The 21,924-nt window shown below is 43.2% G+C and overlaps 1 protein-coding gene across 1 annotated transcript in view; it reads left to right on the top strand.

The window, feature by feature from the left end:
• Nucleotides 1-21,924, top strand: part of LOC122797804 (SCO-spondin-like) — a 4,708,783-nt gene that overhangs the window by 2,636,702 nt on the left and 2,050,157 nt on the right. The window contains exon 62 of the mRNA XM_044066325.1: nt 15,055-15,225. Within this exon, the coding sequence (XP_043922260.1) occupies nt 15,055-15,225 (171 nt within the window). The remainder of the gene's footprint in view (nt 1-15,054; nt 15,226-21,924) is intronic.

The raw sequence follows: 21,924 nt of genomic DNA, 5'->3' as shown, positions 1-21,924 counted from the left end.
TAAATATCCCTCACTCACATGTGAACATGTAGACATATAAACAATTAGGTGCAGCTATGGTCTTAACATTATTGTTCAGTGTTGCATATAGAAACAAAAGTAGTGTGAGAGCCCATACATCCGCATATATTATTTGGTAGGTAAAGTCCAAACGTCCAAGATTATAACAGCAATATCCAACGGGTATTGCAAATCCAAAAGACCTCACATATAGTATCTCAATCTGCCATAAAATACCCATGTTCAAACAATCCCGAAAGTTTCACATAAATCCCATCTTGATATTCCAATCTTACATAGACTCTTGCAAAGAAACCAAAAGGTTGAATGAAAGTCCAAAGAACTTGGATGTGTTGTTTGTAAAATTCTAGTTTAAGCTAATAGTCCAAATTATCAACAAAACCAAGCAGGTGTCATAAAATGAAAAAGTATCCGCTCATAGTGTCATGACCTTCCATTGGTATAACCACATTAAGAGAGTCACAATAATTCACAATAAGCACTGTTGTTAACCACTGATGAAAAAATATATTTTAAATCACTTGTTTGGCCTTGAAAAGACAAAATTGTATCAGCAAAGTCAAGCAGATGTTTGTAAAATAAGAAAGGGCATCTGCTTTAAATAACACGACCTTCTGTTTCTTTCCTCACCTTGAGATGAGCCCAATAGTTTACATTAAGCACTGTGGTAAACCGCGTATGAGAATAATCTTCAAAACCTTGTCAGCCGTAAAAGTCCTAAAAATCTTATAGCAGCGAACCAAAGGGGTATAACAAGTCGAATGAACCTCCGTTTACATATCCGGACTTTCCGTTTCTATGCCCACGTTGACAACAGTCCCAGTAGTTCACATTAAACACCGATGTTAAGCACGTATACACAAATAATTATAGGACTTGTTAGGCCAATGTTCATTACCACAATCTAAGTTGCATAGGTTAACACTTGTCAGGTGCCATGTTTGAAGCACAAAAAAAGGGCCAAAGATGTTTTGTAAAAGTACAGTACCTGTTGCCGTATTCAGAACTATGTATTCGATGCACCCATTAATTATATTTCCTCTGTGCAGACCAGTTCTGCAAAAAATCGCCAAGTACAAGTTCCCCAGGCAATATAGTGAAGGTTTATGTCATCTAAGTGACACGAACGACCCAAAAGACCATCCATCCATAGATAAAAATCCTAAAAATAACAACACACCACCGACCAACAGCAAAGGAGTAAATCCAAGGAGAAATCACTCAGCCCTCTGCACGTACGGCTATTGCATGGCTCAGAAACATCAGAAGACTACAAAAACATGGTAGAGCCAGCAAACAGTGGACAGAAATCCGTTTATTGATGGAGGGTGGAGAAAAACAAACCAGTTTCGGCCTTTAGGCCTTCCTCAGTGTCTGCATTTGTTACAAAATGTCACAACCTTATATATAGCAAGTGGTCTGGTGCCACCTAGAGTCCATGAACAAAATTACATCACGTATATTTCACATATATTCATTTAGTCCAGGGGAAAAGATTTTTCTGCATTATATACCAACATCCCCCATTGGGCAGGCCTAGATGCATTGAAGTATTGGTTGACGAAGTCAGAACTATATCCCCCTGGCTTCAATACATTGTTACTTTGCTTGTCGTTGCATGTATTAAGTAAGAATGTGATATTTTATGGGAATGAATGTTATCTACAGACCACACTGCCATGGGGGCTTCTTTTGCCCCTATATATGCGGATCTTTTTATGGCCTATGTTGAAGACCAAATTATCTATGATAGGGCACACAACATCTACATGGATGAGATTGATATATGGAGGAGGTATTTGGATGATTGCTGGATGGTATGGAGATCTGACATTGTCTATCTCAAGGAGTTTGTCACTTATTTGAATGAAAACAAATGGGGTATTGAATTCACGATAACTTATGACAAAAATCAGATTACTTACCTTTTTGGATGTCTTAGTCACAAAGAATGCAGATCATACACTAACAACAGAAATTTATCGGAAATACCCACAATACAACTCCTTGCTCCATGCCTCCAGCTTTCATCCACCTGATATTTGCAGAAACTTTCCAAAGTCACAATTTCTCCGCCTTAGGAGGATTTGCTCAGAGGAAAGGACATTTTCCACCTATGCGTCAGATTTATCTATAAGGTTTCAGAACCGTGAGTATCAAAAAGGTGACATTGCTCAGGGTAGACGATTTGCTACCAATACAAATCTGGAGAATTTGCTACAATATAGGGAGAACAAACAGAAATCTAATTCCCAAATTAGATTGGTCACCACATATGGGAGAAATACTGATGCTATCATCAACTGTGTACAGAGGCATTGGAACATATTGTTAGCAGATAAGCTTAGGGCCATACTGGATGACAGATGTCACTTTTCTTACAGACGGGGTCGGAACATGGGATCCTTTTTTAATCATTACAAACACATTAACAGGAATGAGAATTCATCTAAACAAATAACCTTAGAAGGTGGCCCTCTAGTGGGATGCTTCCCATGTGGACATTGTTCACACTGTAATAATATGTTCAAAACCAAGGAATTCACAAGCAGAAATACTGGTGAAGTTTTTCAGATTAAATTTTTTGCCAATTGTCAAGTCAGATTGGGTGATTTATTTGGCATCATGCAGCTGTTCAGCCTTTTATGTAGGACAAACCTCCCGGTGTGTAAAATGTAGGATTTCAGAACTCCTTAGCGACATTAGGACTGCTAAACCAACCAATGCACTATATAAACATACAATAAAACATCCCCGGGCCAAGTTTAGATTTACTGTGATTGATATTATTCAACAGAATACACGTAACAAATCAGGTTGGCATGGACTATTAAACAAAATGGAAAAGAAATGGATTATAAAATTGGGTGCACTCTTTTCCCCTGGTCTAAATGAATATATGTGAAATATATGTGATGTAATTTTGTTCATGGACTCTAGGTGGCACCAGACCACTTGCTATATATAAGGTTGTGACATTTTGTAACAAATGCAGACACTGAGGAAGGCCTAAAGGCCGAAACCGGTTTGTTTTTCTCCATCCTCCATCAATAAACGGATTTCTGTCCACTGTCTGCTGGCTCTACCATGTTTTTGTTATCAGAATATTTAATGCCATTCTGTGTTAGCTCAGCGCAGATCTGAGCACTGCCATTTAGATTCTTGACATAGTTATAGAATACCTTGTGGCTGTCTTTGGAATCTTTGGCAATTTTATTTTCATAACTAGCTTTGGAGGATTTTATGAGGGATCTCAGCTTCTTACTGAGCTGGTAAGGGAGTTTTTTGCATCCTGGGATTTTCCTCTTTTCTGCAACAGTTTTTTCCTTTTGTTGTAAAGTTTGTTTACGGCAGGGGACCACCAGATTGGCTTCCTTTTTTTGGAGGAAAGCATCTTGGTTCTATTTGGGATGGCACGATTCATGCATGGGCGGTTGTGGTCATACAGTGCCATAGTGTAGGATTCAGCAGACGAACTTTCAGTTCCCATCTGCATGGGTGTCATGACGTTTGTCACTTCTGACTTGAGTAGCATGAAGTTGGCTTTGGAGAAGTTCTTTATGGAGGTTTCCTTACTGGGGGGTGGGGGTGGGATGTGGATGTTAAGGGTGATTAGCTTATGGTCAGACCTGGCCAATGACGGGGTGACCATAGGTGTGGAGCATCGATTTCCCATGTTGGTAATAACCAGGTCTAGGATATTGGAGCCTCTGGTGGGACTATGGATTAGTTGATCCAGGGCGTTGGAATTTATGAATTCCAAGAACCGTTGGGCAAAGGTGTTGGTACATGAATAGTTTTCCTAATTAATGGCAGGTTAGTTGAAATCTCCCAGTATTAGGGTGTTTGGTTGTATCTTAGTATTTTCCAGTATGTTTCAAAAGGTGTAGTGAGAATTTTGGGGCATGATAGGGGATCTGTAGCAAGCTAAAGTTTGGATTGCAGTCTTACCTAGTGTTAGTTGCACCTGGAGAATTTCAGACGCATTGTGTTGGGCAACTAGCCTAGTGGTGTGAATATCCTTGGTGAATATGGACACTCCTCCACCTTTAGTGTTTCGGTCCTGGTTTGGTGGCCAAAAAGTGTGGTAAGAGTTGTAGCCTGGTAATGGAGGGGTGCCCTCTGGAGCCTTGAACCAGGTCTCAGTTACTGCATAGATATCGATGTTCTCCATTTTTAGGAGAGCCTCGAGAGAGTGCATTTTGAGGTTTAGACTTCTAGCATTGAGTAGCATTACTTTCAAGATTTGCATGCTTGTACCTGTTACAGTGGTGTAGGGTTACCACCTGTCCCACTTTGACTGTAATTTTCTCCTTGTTCAGCCAGGTGAGTGGGATATCAGTGAGCTGTGTGACATTTTAGTTGTGATTGGTGTTTGTTTGCATTTCAGCTTCGAAGGTCCTTGTTGCTTGGGCAGATTGCAGTTAAGGAACTCCGCATATGTGGATTTAATGTTGCTAGGGAAGGAAGGTTGGCATAATGGTTAAGGTGTTTACCTTACAAACACAAGGTGCAGGGTTTGATTCTCACATGGGGTAGTTGGCTAGGCTTAAAATGACCACAAGGGCAGTTAGCCTAGTAATAATCTATGAACCTATGAACCTATGTTGGTGGTGTGGGTTTTGAAGGGCTATGTGTTGCTTGAGGTGTTGTGTGGGTTTTAACCTTCTCCTCTTGACTGTCTAGCACAATCTTGGGTGGAGAGGACTTTGCTTCCAGTTCAGCTATGTAAGTGCATCTCTTATAGGTTGTAGTGTTGGGTGGTAGGAGGAGAGGGTTGTCTGTGTACATGAGGCATTGCTGCATTGCCCCAGTATGCCCAGATTCACCAGGTGGATAGGAGAAATCACCGGAAGCTGATCCTTGGACATGTCTGGTTTGGTGCTTTTTTTGTAAAGTACAGGAGCTGTTTTCCCTTGCCTTAGCAAGGTACTTTGCAATTATAGGCTGTTTAGTGCCTACGATTAATTTCTCCTTATTAACAAGGAGAGTTGAGTGCTTGTATCAGTTTAAGGCTTCCTAGTGCTTCCTATTCATGTTAAACAAAGCCCCTTGTTAGCTTTATCTAAGCACAATTTGGATGATTGGATTGGTAACCTGAAACTCACCCCAATAGTTCCACCTGTGTCCCTCTTGGACGGGGCAATAGGTGCTGATTTTAGTGTCTGCTAGAACCAGACACCCTTGGGAACACTGACTGAACTTGGCTAGGCTTGTAAGGACCCTGGGGCTGTTAGCCTAGTAACCTCATATGATCCTATGATTCTGTGGTGGTTATGTTATCTGGAAGGGAAATATGAAATGTTCTGTAGTCCTGTCTCGCCTTCATTCTTACATATGGGTTTGGAGCCGATCCTCGGCTCCAACTCAGCTTATTAGCAAGCTCAAAGTCTTCTAGTTGGCTTGTGGCTAGGTAGTTATCCCATGATGCACCAGTACAATCCCCAGATCTCATTTGCCATTTCGATGAGTTCAGATGTGCTTCTTGGCTGTGGCTAAGTTTAACACATTTTGCTACTTTTTCTGTATTGCAGCTTAACTTTTCAAGTTATATAGCCTTTGCTAGTGTTTTACTATTGTTAGAGTAGTTTAGTCTGCTCAAATACCTTTCTTCTTTTATTTAGTGTATTATTGTTGAGAACTGGTTGGCTGTTGGCCGTGTTGTTCTCCCTGGTATCCTGTGTGCCAGTTTGGTTCTTTTTGATGGACGTTTGCCCCTAGTTGTTATTTACTGTGCTAGATTAGCTTAGACATTGGTAGTTGATAAAGTTTTATAATTAGTGCTGTTAAGACACGCGTTGCACTCAATTTATCATTCTGTATATATTTTTCTGTAGTGTGCAGAATTATTAGCTTAGCTAAGTTAATTTTAGAGTAATCTGCCGAGTTATTGTCGGATATTTACCTTTAGTTTATAAGGGTTCTTAACTTTTCAACCCTTTTTGATTCTACGGCATAGAATTTGTATAGAGGCCTCTACCTTGTGTGTGCGTGTGTGTGTGTCCGTATAGTTGGTAGTTTCTGACCTTACTATTCTCTTTTCTAGGTCTGTTTGAGTTAGAGGACCTAGGTTTCTCCCTTTCTTCTCTACCCAGGTCTAGGCCCGTTTAAGTTAGAGGACCTAGTCCTCTCTGTGTATTTAGCTAGTGTCTTTTTGCTACATCTTCAGTGCCATGTCTAAAGAGGCAAAAGATCATAAACCCTTGGGGTTTAAAAAATGTGTGAAATGCCCGCAGAAGATTTCTATTACCGATGGCCACAGTAACTGTGTGTACTGCCTCGGAGCCATCCATTTACAAGAAACATGTTTGTTTTGCCATTCTTTCATTGCCAGGGTATTACAGGAGTAGAAGAATAAATTAATATTAAATGGTCTCCTTAAGCCTTCTTTTGAGGAAGACTTGGCCAGTTCGTCTTCCTCGTCTTAATCGCATGGATCCAAAAAAGAAAAGGCTAAACCTTCCAAGAGGCATTCCTCGGCGCCATCCGGTGCTTCGGAACGCCTCCCAAAATGTCAAAACCAGACAAGTCTTCTCCTTCCTTGGCTCCACTAATTTCAGAACCGATCGAGGGCGTACCTACTATGACTACAGTGCCGGCCCCAGGCAGTTCAGAGCCGACCACTGATAACAGACATCGGAGCCTGTCCAGAGATCCTTTACTGGTCTCCCCAACTTTAAGACCCCCTGTTTTACAGAAGTCTAGATCTCCCACACTGTCTTTCAGATCTTCCAGGAGCCTATCAGAAGAAGATGTGGAGAGAGTAGTGCTGAGACTCCTGAAGTTGTCTGCCTTACCCAAAATGCTGTTGGCTCTGACCCAGTCGGTCCCGGAGCCACTTGAGTCCATTTCCCCTTCTGTGGTTCCTCCTCCGAGCCGATCTGGGCTTTCAGAGCTAGTGTGCTCGGTACCGCTGGTTGTGGAACCCTCAGTTCCAGCTCTCCCCGAGACTGTCTCTGAGCAGAGTTCCGCTCTGACACTTTCATTGCCATCAGTGGTGTCTAGGAGCCGAAGCTCCCCAGTCGGTTCTGAGTCTCCCTGTCGGTGCATCGGCTAGGGTGAGCTTTGACCCTACATCTATCGCAGAGCCGATGGCTCTGGAGCTGATGACTTCCTCCATCTCCACAGAGCCAGGGAGGTCTTCGGAGCCAGGGACGTCGGCCTTCGAGATGAGGAGTGTGCTGTCCCGATCATCAGCTCCACCCAGGGGTACCGACACTCTTCCCCCTCGGACACCGATCTCCATTTCAGCACCTACTTCCTCTCTATACAGCAGAGACCCGCAGCCTCAGGATCCCCCGGCTGGTAGCCCCCACTCTTCTGAGACCTCCCCGGAACACCCTTCTAAGGAGCCACCCTCGGAAGAGGACATGCAAGAGGAAGCATGTAGATTCACAGGATGAGTCTCTTACCTCCGACACCGACCTCGAGGAGTCAGAAAGGTCCCCCAAGTCATCCTCTGATGTCTCCTTCAGTGACATCTTAGAGATCCTTAAGTAGAGGTGTGGCTGGCCCAGTGTTGCCCCTTCTGATTAGGAGTCGGTGTACCTGAAGGCTTTCGGGTCTCAACCTTCAGCCTCTTGGGTGTCTCCACCTTTTGACAAACTTCAAGATCTTGTTAGTCGAAAGGTGTGGGAGACTCCTGATGGCATGGAACCAGTCCCCAGGAGACCCAATAAGTTTTTGTCAGCCCCCAAGGAGAAGGAATTTTTATCCAAGGGTGTTCCTCTAGATGCCATAGTGGTGGCGCCGGCCACTAAGAAGGAACTAGCGGAGACTTCATCTGTCCGTCTGCCGAATAAGGAGTCTCGAATGATGGACAGGTACGGGAAGCGTATCTTTTCATCAGCGGCATTCACTCTCAGATCGCTGAACTACCTAACACATTTTACAAGGCTTCAGAGAGATCTCCTTAAGGAGTTAGGAGAGACTCTACAAGGTACATCTACTGACGGAGTCCCTGATAAGGTGTCTGCTCAATTGTCCACCATGAATTCCATTGTTAACTCATCCATGAGGCTGATTTCTTATGCAGCCGATGGAGTGAGCAGGGCAGCGGGTTCAGGAGTTTCCCTTATGAGGCACTCCTGGATGCGCTTGTGTAATTTTGCGGAACCGTTCAAGTCTACCTTTACCAACGCCCCCTTTGATGGTTCTTCCTTGTTTGGACCTAAGGTAAAAGACACACTCATCAGGTGCGAGCAAGAAGGGAAAATGCTCTCTGCTGTGGGAATACATTTTACTGTTCCCTCTAGACCAAGCCTCAAAGGTCAGACAGGTGGTAAAATGTGGTTCAAGAAGTCGCAGAGGTTTTTCCAGGATGCACAGGGTGACTCCTCCTTCAGAGGTAGAGGAGGAGGAGCAAATGGTAGACATTGCCCTAGAGGCAGGGGCAGACTGGAAAACCAGGGATGTTGCGATTCGTTTCGAGGCCAGCCCTATCAGCGCTCCTGATGTGTGGCCCGACTGTACTTCTCTGGAGCCGGTCGGGGGTCACATTTCTTTGATACCAGAAGCCTGGCTAAGTATCACCCAAGACAAATGGGTACAAAGAATTATCACCAGTGGTTACTCCATACCCTTTTCTCTTCCACCTCATGTTCCCAAGAGGATCCCGGATGTTCCACCCAATCACAGGGATCAAGTAACTGTAGAAGTCAGCAAGTTGCTCGCAAACAGAGTCATCCAAACCGTCCCCGCAGACCAGGTAGGATTCGGAACTTATTCCAGATTCTTTTTAGTGTCAAAACGGACAGGGGACTGGAGGCCCATCTTGGACCTCAGCAAATTGAACAAACCCGTAAAGAAGGACAAGTTCCAAATGGTGACACTGCAGTCTATACTCCCTTTATTAGGGAAAGACACTTGGATGTGCTCAATAGACCTCCAAGATGCGTACTGCCACATAAAAATGGACAGAGCATCGAGGAGCCATCTACACTTCTGGCTGTCACTACCATTTTCGTGCTCTGCCCTTTGGTCTCACCACAGCCCCTAGGGTGTTCACCAAGTGTATGGCAGTAGTGACAGCTCACCTGAGACGTCTAGAATTCCAAGTGTTTCCATATCTGGACGACTGGCTCCTGACCACCTCCACCAGGCATCTACTTCTTCAAACTAGAGACTCCACTATCCAACTTTGTGCCCGGTTGGGGATTACTATAAACTGGCAAAAGTCTGCATTATCGCCCTCTCAATTTGTAACTTTTATAAGTGCAGAAATGGACACAGTTGCCATGTTCGCTCATCTTCCAGCAGAAAGAGCACAGAATCTCGTACAACAAGTTTTTCATCTTCTCCCCCTCCGGAAAGTCAAGGCAAAAACAGTGCTGAAACTTCTAGGGACCATGGCCTCCACCATATTACTCGTCTCTCTTGCCAGACTACACATGTGGATTCTTCGGTGGCTTCTATCATCCCAGTGGTCCTTCCATTAACTGCCTCTATACCACAACATCCTGTTAACAGAGTCTTGCAAAAAGGACCTCCGTTGGTGGATCCAACCCAACCAGCTAATGACAGGCCCTCCATTCCTTCCTCACCAACCTGTTGCAACTGTGACCACAGATGCCTCACAGATAGGGTGGAGGAGGCATTATCTAGGCAAGACTGTCCAAAGCACATGGCAAGGTCACGAGGCCCACCTGCATATCAATGTCCTAGAGATGAGGGCAGTGCTTCTAGCGTTGCAAGCACTCCATGACCTTCTTCCTCTTGGGACAATAGCAATACAATCAGACATGTCGGTAGTATGGTATCTCAACAAACAAGGCGGAACCAGATCGTACCCACTCTGTCGAGAGGCTATTCGGGTTTGGAAATGGGCTATATCTTCCCAGCGCTTTCTAGTGGCAATGCACATCCCGGGGACAGCCAACGTGATAGCCAACAAACTCAGCCGGGCAATCTTGGTGCCTCATGAGTGGTCTCTGAAGCAGGAAATAGCAGAATGGATTTTCTGCAGATGGGGACAGCCTTGCTGTGATCTTTTTGCCAGCCCAATCACCTCCAAATGCAGCAGCTACATTTCCCTTATCCCCCCTCCGGGGGAGTCATAGAGAGACGCACTTGTTCACAATTGGCCCCTGGGTCTCCTTTATGCTTTCCCGCCCTTTCCTTTCATATCCAAGGTGATTCAGAAAGTGAAACTGTTTGGAAGCAAATTGATCCTCATCACTCCTTACTGGCCTTGTCAGGTTTGGATCCCCTTTCTCGGGCCTCATCTACTAGACGACCCATGTACTCTGGACCCAGTGCCAGATCTATTGATGCAAATGTCAGGCTCTCTACATCCCAACCTCCACACCCTCAATTTGACAGCTTGGCTGCTCCAGTTCCATCCCTAGTCAGGCTTCATGTTTTCTCACCCGCTGTGACCCACATTCTTACATCTTCTCACAAACCCTCCACAAGAAAGTTATACATTAGCAAATGGAGGAGGTTTTCTATCTGAGGAAAGGAATGTTGATCCTTATACCGGATCTATTCCAGTGGTATTGGAATTCTTGTCTGAACTTTTTCACCAGGGTTCGGTTGCTGCCACAATTAGGGTTCAATTGGCGGCAATATCATATTTTCATTTGGGTCAACATGAGTCCAATCTAATGTCACACAGATTGTGTAAAACCTTCCTTAAAGGTGCTACTTTGTTGAGCCCTCCCTTTCAGGAACTGGTAGCTTCATGGGATCTAAACTTCGTTCTATCCAAATTAACATCTCCACCCTTTGAACCAGCTCATTCGTGTTCGTTGAAGTCTCTGCCTTGGAAGACTTTGTTTCTGGTAGCAATCACATCTGTTAGACAAGTATCAGAGTTACAAGCACTGTTTGTCAAGCTCCCTTATTTGTTTTTTCACAAAGACAAAGTATCTCTTCATACTAATCCATCCTTTGTTCGCAAGGTGTGCTCTCATAACAATTTGAACCAAACTATAGAGCTTCCAGTGTTCTTCCCTAATCATTCCAACGCAACAGAATACAGATTCTATCAGTTGGAAGTTCACAGACAATTACGGTTCTACCTACACCGGACCAAGGAATTCAGGAAATCAGACCAATTATTTGTTCCCTTCCCTGACTCCAGATTAGGTGTCCCGGTTTCCAAAGTGACCCTTTCGAATTGGATCTCCAGTTGTATATCCTACATTTATTCTTCCAATGGTAAGCCTTTAAAGTTGAAAATTAAGGCTCATTCTACAAGATCCCACTCTACTTCTGCAGCCTTTCAGGCCAGGGTTCTAATTGATAATATTTGTGCAGCAGCAACATGGGCTACCCCCCACACCTTTATTACTCATTACAAATTGGATTTGACCTCTAGGGGTAGAGCCTGCTTTGGTTCCATGGTACTCAGGAGTACTTTTCCGTGAGTCACCCAAGAATAAGGTGCTAGGGACGCTGTCCCATGTGTAAGAATGAAGGCGAGATAGGACTACAGAACATAAAGAAGTTATGGAGAACATCGATATCTGTGCAGTAACAGAAACCTGGTTCAAGGCTCCCGAGAGCACCCAAGCAGTACCAGGTTATACCTCATACCATGTTTTTCGGCCCCAAAACTTGGACCAAACCACAAAAGGAGGGGGAGTATCAATATTCATCAAAGATACCCACACCTCCAGGTTGGTGGCACAGCACGAAGCATCAGAGACTATCCATGTGCAACTAACAGTGGGTAAAACTGCCTTCCAGTATATAGCCTGCTACAGACCACCCTCCCAAACCCAGGAACCCCACTCGGCCTTCCTGAGAACACTGGAAAATATGAAGGTCTCTCCAAACACCATTATATTGGGCGACTTCAACTACCCTAACATAGACTGGGAGCATTACTCTAGCTCCAACACCCTAGCCCAAAGGTTCCTAGAATTTATAAACTCAAATGCTATGGAACAACTTGTTGCCACTCCCACAAGAGGGGAAAACATACTGGACCTGATCATCACCAACATGGGGACTCTATGCTCCAGACCAAAAGTGTATCCCTCACTGGTAAGATCAGACCATAAACTAATCTCACTAGATATTCACATCCCGACCCCACCCCCTGCCCAGAAAACCACAGTGAAAAACTTTTCTAAAGCAAATTTCACACTCTTCAAAACTGAGGTGGAATCCTTCAAAGCCCCCGGGCCTGTGGAAAATACGGCCCAGACCGCAGAATCCTTTATAAATGCATTCTATGAACACCTTCAGGAATGCATGGATCATGCAATACCAAATAAAACCAAGACCCAGTCCTCCAAAGTTAGGCGTCCTGTCTGGTGGACCCCAGCCATAAACAAACTATACAATAGAAGGAGGAAGCTACTACATGATAGAGCAAAATCCCAAAAAGGGAAGGCATCTCTGATCAGTATTAGCAAAAAACTACAGGCACTCATAAAATCGTCTAAGGCCAGCTTCGAGAGAAAAATTGCACAGGACACTAAGGATAATCACAAGGCTTTCTTTAGTTATGTTAGGAACCTGGGTGGGAATTCCCAGATATGCTCAGAATTAGTCCAAAATGACAAAAATACACCGAACCCACAGACATTGCCAACATCCTAGCTGACAGGTTCAGCAAACTTCTCCCCTTCCCACCAAAGGGCAAATATCTATCCCAGCAGAGTGCTGCCCCCCTGACATCTCAGATGCTCAGGTAAGAGCCGCCCTCTCCAAAGCAAAAACCACAGCATCAATGGGACCAGACGGTGTCCCGGGCTGTGTCCTACATGAACTCCAAGAAGAGCTAAACCCAAACATAAAACTACTGTTCAATCTCAGCCTTACTACAGGATATGTACCCAAAGAGTGGCATACAGCAACAGTAGTCCCTCTCCACAAAGGTGGTGCCTGAACGGATCCTGGAAACTATCGTCCCATAAGCTTGACTAGCTTGGTCTGCAAAGCTATAGAAAGGATCATCATGGACCTCATAAATAAAGATATTGGGGACCTACAGACACTGAATCTACCCAGTTCGGCTTTGTTAAGGGCAGATCCTGCCTCTTAAACCTGGTCGATTTCTTTGAAACAGTCACCAAGGCCATTGATGAGGGAAGGTGGTCCACACAGCCTACCTGGGCCTTGCAAAAGCCTTCGATACAATACCCCACTCGGGCATTATAGATAAGCTCACCAGCTTAAATATAAACCTCTATGTCACTAGATGGGTTGCAAACTGGCTCAAGGACAGAACCCACATGGTTAGAATTGTTGGAGCCATGTCAGACTCCAAACCAGTTACATGTGGCATCCCACAAGGCTCAGTCCTGGGACCTCTCTTGTTCGGTATATATTTCTCGGAGGTACAGGCTAACACAGAAGGACTGTGGCTGACCAAGTTTGCAGGTGACTGCAAACTGGGCGCCATAATAGACTCTCCAGCCGACACAAGCATCCTACAAAAGGGCCTCATAGAAACAGACAACTGGTGCCAGAGCCATGGCCTCAAGCTAAATGCCAAAAAGTGTATAGTCATCCCCTTTGGCAAAAACAAAGTGCCCACAAATTACCACATAGGTGGTAATCCAGTAAGTACGGAAGAAGTAATTAGGGACCTGGGGACCCAAGTTGATAGCAATCTCTCATTTGACAACCATGTGGCCAAAGTGGTTAGAAAAACATTTTATATAGCCCAACTAATCATGAAGGGATTCACATCTAGATCAGGGGAGGTCACCGTGCCTCTTTACTCATCCCTCATCAGGCCCATAATTGAGTACAATGCCCCTTTTGGGATGTACCTTACCAGACACCTGCAGCAACTGGAAAGACCCCAAAAGTACCTCACCAAGAGGATCAAAGGGCTCAAACAGATGCCATATGCTGCCCGGTTAAAGAAACTCCAGCTCTACTCAGTGGCATACCGCCTGCTCAGAGGCGATCTGTGCCTGACGTATAAAGCCATGTCCAACCCGGAATTAATGGACATGCTGCACCTCAGAAAATCCAAATCCCATTGAGCTACGCGCTCAAGAGACTTGAACCTCAGCACTGAAATAAATAGGACATGCTGGAGGGACAGATTCATAACCCAGAGGCTCCCTTCACTCTGGAATAAAATCCCAGTCCAGGTTAGGCAGAGTCCCTCATTGACTCTCTTCAAGAGGAATCTTGATGAGTGGATGGGAGATAGTAGGTTTACCCCGAGTATCACTTCTGTGTCACTGTTAGACAAAGGCACAGTATACTAACCTCAAAAAAGGGCATAGCAAAATTCATTTAAAATGGGTGGTGAAAGCCAAGCACACTCTGGCTAGGCTTATAAATGCAACAAAGTTTAGTCATTTGTATTCTGAAGAAGTCTGATTAAAGACGAAACCTAGGTAAATTCGTTTGTGGCTGGTTGTATTCCACGGAGTCAAGTGCTGGTCCCTGTTTTATGTTCTGGTAGGCTTATAAATGCCCTAGGGCAGATAGCCTAGTATGAACCTATGAACCTATGTACTCACTATAATGTTCCATGTTTGTAGTCCATCTCGCCCTTATTCTTATGAACCCACTCCCCTACCCCCTTCCTGGAAGGATCTGGAGACAGAAAAAAAATGTCTTGACAACTGGAGACCTTTTATTATTGTTGTTCTTTCTGGATAGTTTTTTGTTCTTTCTCTCTATAGTTAGCAGCAAATAAGATCTGGGGATTATACTGGTGCATCATGGGATATCAACCTAGCCATGACCCAACTAGAAGACTTTGAGTTTGCTAATAGGCCGAGTTGGAGCTGAGGATCGGCTCCAAACCCATGTGTAAGAATGAAGGGCGAAATGGACTACAAACATGGAATGTTATGGTGAGTACATAACTTCTTTTTATAATTATTTGTTAATGTGGCAAAGTCCCTAAGATTTTGGCTATGTTAATATGTTGGGTATACCCTGTGGCATTTCATGTGTATGTATTTTTCAAATGGTTTGAAAAAGTTTATAATAAAGACACATGAAACATAATTAAGATTATGTTAATTTATAATGCATCTAACTCTTTTGAATTAGTCAGTACCCCTTCATCATCTTCTGCTAGTAAATAAATCTGCTTTTTGCTTTCAGTTGTTGGTGGATGGAGCCAGTGGTCCAAGTGGTCTGAGTGCACTACTACCTGTGACTCTGGAATTCAGACTCGCAGTCGGATCTGCAACAACCCCATCCCAGGTCATGGAGGGCCAGACTGTCTAGGACCCTATATACAGACTCGAGACTGCAATACTATGCCCTGCAAAGGTAAGTCCTATCGAAGACTGTAAGTAAGTGACCCAAATGAGCAGGGAAAACTCCGCTAATGTCGACCCTTACATTTTTTTTTAGTTTCTCCCTTGTTAATTTTTAAAATGCAGAACTAAACATTCTCTGCATAATTTAATTTAATTTCAATCAGTGGTAGCCATATTGGAGTAAAGTGGAAGGTGTTGTAGTGAAAAGAACCAGGAAAATTAAAATAATAAACTGCATGCCACCCATGTGATACATATAACTGACCTTTAAAAATAAATGGAATACAATGTTATTCCTTTCTTTTATCTTGTGCAACCTTTATCTGCTGGTATCATCAAAGTAAATCTCTAAATTCTGAGAATGGATTGCACTGATCTTGGTACTGGTAAAGTGATATTGCTAGAACCAGTCTGTCACAGTTTTTAAGATACATGCATACATATATATATATCTATATATATATATATATATTTATATCTATATATCTATCTATATATATATATATATATATATATATACACACACACACACACACACACACACACACACACACATATGCATCCACAAATTTTGGCATTTGTGTAGACTGAAGTACTTGCAACTAGCTTGCATTAATTTAGCTAACTAGGCAACCAAACTCCAAAATATGTATGTATAGACTTTTATTTTGGATGCTGTCCAGACTGCAAGCAATATCATGTGTAATATTGCTGTACTAACATTTTATAATTTTGTGAGTATTCACTGAAAACACACTGCACATATGAGAGAGAGATCCTGTCAGGCTCTGAATGCATTTACTTGAATCAGTAAATATTTCCGTATTATGTTTTTTACAAGTAAGGAGTAGAACATTATTAATTTATCTGCTAGTCAATCATTCAATACTATTTTAAAGATTAAAATAAATGTAAATGTTGAAATAGGTGCATAAGTTCATTAGTAGTTTTTAGGCTACTGATATGTGAGTATCTTAAGAAGCCTAGCCTTTTTTAGCCATCATATTTTATATTTAAATAACCCAGAGACACGCAAAACAAGGATATGTTGGGACATTTACCTGTTGCCCCTATACATGGGGAAAGGGTGATAAACTGGGGTTGAGGTTGCGATTACCCATCTATTTGTTCAAATTATACAGGAACAGAGTAAAAGAAGTACCTTGCTTTATATGGAGTGGAAGATGGCTCAATAAAAGTCAAATATCTGTAATCTTCATTAAGAATGGCAGAATTTCAGTTCATTTCTGAATATTCAGACCTCAGACTATGTATGTCAATTATGACTATACAGTAATTGGAGGAGGGTCAGTTCTCAAAAAAGATCCTGCAGTGCCACTGACTGCTTGGTGTTTTTTTATTCATATAAAATATAGAATTCATTTAACTGGAAGACATGTTAAACAATCAAACTAGTGTAGTATTCTGAGAATTGTTCAGACCTGGCAAAGTTTGAACTTACTGTCAATGCATATTTCACAAGTTCAGAACAAAAGTAAAATTTAAAAATGAAGATAAATCATTCCTTTCCAACCTTTCAAAGCCAAATATAAATTATATCTCCAATATACCCCCTACAACTATCACACAGATATGCAAGCACACAAGATAATTTTAAACTGTGGCATGAGGCTGTTAAAAAAGTTTTACATTGAGTGAACTTAGATCACATGGTTACTGCCAATGCACATAGGTTCATAGGTGTGTACTAGGCTAACGGCTCTGTGGCCTTTACAACCCTAGCCCATAGGATTACCCTGGCATTGTGCCACCCGACCTTAGTTCCCAGTGCCTCTGTTGAGTAAAACCACTGGAGTGATACTTGGGGAGAATTTTCTATTTCCCATTCTCTCATCAAGATTTCTCTTGAAGAGGGCCAGTGAGGTGCTCTACTTGACATGTATGGGAAGTCTATTCCACAGCAGTCTCTGGGTTATGAACCTGTCCCTGCAGTATGTTCTGTTGATTGTGGTAATGAGGTTGAGGTCTCTGGAGCTTGTGGTGCGGAGGGATTGGGATTTCTTTAGATGTAGCATTTCTAACAGAGCTGGGTCAGACGTGGCTTTTTAAGTCCAGCAGAAATCACCTCTAAGTAGGCGATATGAATTTTTTTAGTCTGTCCATATAGGGCAAATGTTTAAGGCCTAGGATCCTCTTTGTGAGGTACTTTTGTGGCCTCTGCAGTTGTTGCAGGTGTTTAGTGAGGTACATGCCAAATGGGGCATTGTACTCAATGATTGGCCTAAGGAGGGAAGAGTATAGGGAGACAATGAGCTCTTTCTTCCTGGATGCAAAACCCTTAGTAATGAGATGTGCCACATAGAAGGACTTTCTGACCACAGTGGCAATGTGGTAGTCAAAAGAGTGGTTCCTGTCAACCTGTGTTCCCAGATCTCTTATAACACCTTCTGTGTTCACTGGACTACCATTGATGTGGTAATTCATGGGAACCATGTTTTTCCCAAAGGGGATGAAGACACATTTTTTGGCATTCGTTGGTCTTAGTGAGGCCTTTCTGTAGGATGTCAACATCACTCGGGGAGTTAATAATAGCTCCCAATTTGCAATTGTCTGCGAACTTTGTCAGCCAGAGTCCCTTCATATTGGCCTGCAATTCAAAGAGGTAGATACCAAATAGGAGAGGACCAAAGACCAAACCCTGTGGGACTCCACTTGTGACTGGTCAGGAGTCTGACTTGGAGTCAGCTACTTTCACACTGTGGGTTCTACCTGTGAGCCAGTTTGCAACGCACCTAGTGATATAGGGATTGATGCCCAGCTTAGTGAGTTTTTCCATGATTTCTGAGTGGGGAATGGTATCAAAAGCCTTGGCCAAATCAAAGTAGGCTGTATGAACCATCTTGCCTTCATCCACAGCTCTGGTGACTGACTCAAAGAAGTCAACCAAGTTGAGCAGGCATGATCCACCCTTCACGAAAGCAAACTGTGTGAGATCGAGTTTGGAGATTCCCTATATCCTTGTTTATTAGGTCCATGATGATGCATTCCATAGTTTTGCATATCAGACTCATCAGGCTAATGGGGAGATAGTTCCCAGGGCCTTTAGTTGCTCCTCCTTTGTGGAGAGGGATGACTGTAGCATTGAATCATTTGGTAGGGACAACGCCTGAGGTGAGACTGTGATTGAACGAGGCACACAGATGAGGTGCCAGTTCACTCTGTAGTTCATGTAGAACACAGCCAGGGATATTGTCAGGTCTCATAGAAGCTGTATTCATGGCCTTGGACAGTGCTGTTTTAACCATTGCAGCAGTAAAACTGGGTGCCTGGCAATCTACTGGTATTATATCTAGTCCCTTGGGGGGTTAAAGTTGGCACTGAATCTGTCGGCCAGTATATTGGCAATATCTGTTGGCTCAGTAAAGGAGGTACCATTGTGCAGTAGCTCATAGCAAATCTGGGTATTGCTGTGAAGATTCTTTACATAACTATAGAAGGCCTTGTGGTTTTCTTTACTATCTGATGCAATTCTGTTTTCATAGCTAGCTTTAGAGAATTTGATGAGGGATCTCAACTTTTTGTTGAGGCCGATAAGGGTCTTTTTCCAGTCTTGGGACTTTACCTTATTCTGCATCAGTTTCCTCCTTCTGTTGTAGAGTTTGTTTATGGCAGATTGGCTTCCTTTTTTTGGAGGAGAACATCTTGGTTCTGTTGGGTATGGCGAGATCCATGCATTTGTGTACGTGTTCGTACAGTGCATTGGTGTATGATTCGCTGTCATATAACTGATCCTCATTTGCATGGACGCCGTGAAGTTAGTCACCTCTGTTTTTAGGAGCCCAAAGTTAGCTTTGGAGAAGTTTTTCATGGTGGTTACCTTTGCAGGGGTAGGGGTGTGGGAGGGATTTGGATTTCCAAGGTGATTAGTTTGTGGTCAGATCCAACCAGGGAGGAGTTGACTATTGGTATAGAGCAACAGTCACCCATGTTAGTAATGACCAGGTCAAGGATGTTGCTACCTCTAGTGGGGATAAGAACGAGCTGCTCCAGGGCATTGGAATTCATGAATTCCAGGAAACGTTGGGCAAGTGTATTGATACATGAGTAGTTTTCCCAGTTAATGGAGGGGTAGTTGAAGTCGCCCAGTATGAGAGTGTTAGGTTGGACCCTAATATTCTTCAGAGTGCTTAGGAACGTGGAGTGTGAGTCTTGGGACATGGTTGGTGACCTATAGCAGGCTACGACCTGAATCGCTGTCTTACCCAATGTTAGCTGCACCTGATGTATCTCAGATGAGTTATGTTGGACTACTAGTCTGGAGGTGTGCGCATCCTTTATGAATATGGAAACACCACCTCCTTCGGAGCTTCGGTCCAAGTTCTGGGCCCAGAAGGTGTGGAATGAGTTATAGCCTGGTAGTGCAGGGGTGCTTTCTGCTGCCTTGAACCAGGTCTCTGTTACGGCACAGATGTTGATGTTCTCCATTTGAAGGAGTGCTTCGAGCGAGTGCATTTTGAGATTTAGACTTCTAGCGTTGAGCAGCATGACCATCAGATTGCATTTGTTTGTAGCTGTTACGGTGGTTGTTTGGCCTTTGGAACACCACCTAAAAAAGGCATTATAGGGGTGGCAAGAGCCTTGGCCAGTTTCTGGAAGCCCAGGAGTGACAGATGCAGACCATCTCTGGCTAAACATTGAGGTCTGTCAAGTCATCTCATCCCAGGCAGACAGATACTGGATCCCCTTAGAATGACACCAGAAACTTAGCCAATTGTTGAAATCAATAATTTTCTGCTTGTACTGTGGTATCATTCTTGGTGATGGTAGGATGCTGCTCAGGGCTAAGGTCATACCCGCCCAGGCTACATAAGCCGAGAGCTCCTCCATGTCTCTTTTTATGTAGTCCAGGGAGGTACGTCTCAGGTTATTCACACCCACATATACAGTGACAGAGTCATATTTCTACCTGTTGTTGAGGGACCTGAGTGCATGCGTTATGTGGTGGATCCTGGAGCTGACTGTTACTTTCTCCTTATTCAACCTAGTGAGTGGGACATCAATGTGCCTCACTATCAAATCACCTATGACTAGTGTGTTGGGCATGCTGTTTTGCCTTAGGGGCTTTGGTTGACTTGCACACTGTTTAGAAGAGTTATGTGTCTCGTGATTAGTGTTGTGTTGTGGTCGAGTGCGTTTCTGCCTTGGAAGTCTCTGCTGTTTGGGTAGATTTGTATTGAGAGCCTCCATGAAGGTGGGTGTGTGGTTTGTGTTTTTATATGAAGGCAGTGCTGGTGTGTGTTCTGGAGGGCTATGTGTTCCACGTGGTGTGGTGTGGTGCAAGTGTGGACCTTCTCCTCTTGACCAGCTATTCTGGTCTTGGCTGGAGAGTGCGTGGCTTCCAGTTTGGATATATAAGTGCATCTCTCACAAGTCTGAGTGTTGGAAGGTAAGAGGAGAGGGTTGTCATTGTACATGAGGCAGTTGCTACCTTGCCTCAGGATGCCCAAGTTCACCATGTTAATAGGAGCATGCACATTCATTTACTCTGAACTTCCCAGTCTGCACATGCAGTTCATTTAAAAATACTCCTGTATTTTATCTGATGTCATTGTTTGTTCATTCTTGAGGAATGGGACTCGGTTCCAACATTCAGAACCATCTCGGCCATTATACTTATTATTTATTTTTATTTATTTTACATTTGTTGACCGGGTTTGTCTGACTGAGCTGAGTAGCCCTTTTTCAGCAGAGGCAAGGAGAGAAAAGCTCCACAATATTACAATAAGTTTAACAGAAATTGACAAAAAAGCATCAGTATTTTGCAGTTACAGTATGTTACATTTTTTTTTTATTATTATTATTACAAACATTCAAAGAATGTCATCAGTTGTTATTGCCATAACATGCTTGAGTCAGGAGAGAAAGTGGAGTGACAGTTTACCCAGGTTACAGCTTTTCAGATTTTGCTGTCAGGTTATTGCCCAGATTAGGAGGCTAAAAATGAGCATAACAATGAAATAAAAGCAGAGGTTTACAAAGGGCAGTTAGTAGACTGTGAAATAGTAAGGTGGTTTAAGGAGGATGAGTACAGTGGCAGGACCAGTGAGTTTTTAGGTATTATCTGGTGGCTGATTTAACTTGGTTAAGATGTTTAAGGGACCTAATTTCTCTTGGCAGCTTGTTCCATGATATGGTAGGATGGTAGCTATAGAGGTTACATCCAATTTTGGTCTTAGATTTATATATTTGTAGCAAGTCTTGGTCAGAGCTATGTAGTTACCTAGTGGGATTATATTGAGAGATGAGAGGAGATAGGCTAGGACAGTAGGATTGCTGGTAAAGGATTGAGTGAATTATCTGGAGTTGAGAGAGAAGGAGCTGGTGGGGGTAGTTCCAGCCAGTTTATGTGTTTTAGTGAAAGACAATGGTGTGATTTATAAATCTGGTGTGCAGCAAATTTAACAACCTTGTTGTAAGTCGACTGTAATTTAGCTAGGAGTATGGAGTTGAGATTAGTGAGAATTTGAGAGCTATACAATAGTCAGGGTAGGAGGTAAGCATGAGAGAGGGTTACTTTTGCTTTGTTTGTGAGAAGCCTTTTGTTCCAATAAAGAAGGCCAAGTTTGTGGTGTGTCTTTTTCATACAGTTATTTATGTTCAAGTCAGATTTAAGTTGGTCATTTATAATGACTCCTAGAAGTTTTGTGTTAGATTCAACAGTGATGGAAGTGTTATCAAGGGGCAATAT

The sequence above is a fragment of the Protopterus annectens genome, chromosome 3.part1 (assembly GCF_019279795.1).
Source record: "Protopterus annectens isolate FY-2018-M chromosome 3.part1, PAN1.0, whole genome shotgun sequence".
NCBI classification, from domain to species: domain Eukaryota; kingdom Metazoa; phylum Chordata; order Ceratodontiformes; family Protopteridae; genus Protopterus; species Protopterus annectens.
The sequence above is the reverse complement of the archived record's forward strand: the minus strand, read 5'-3'. Positions and strand labels throughout refer to the sequence as shown.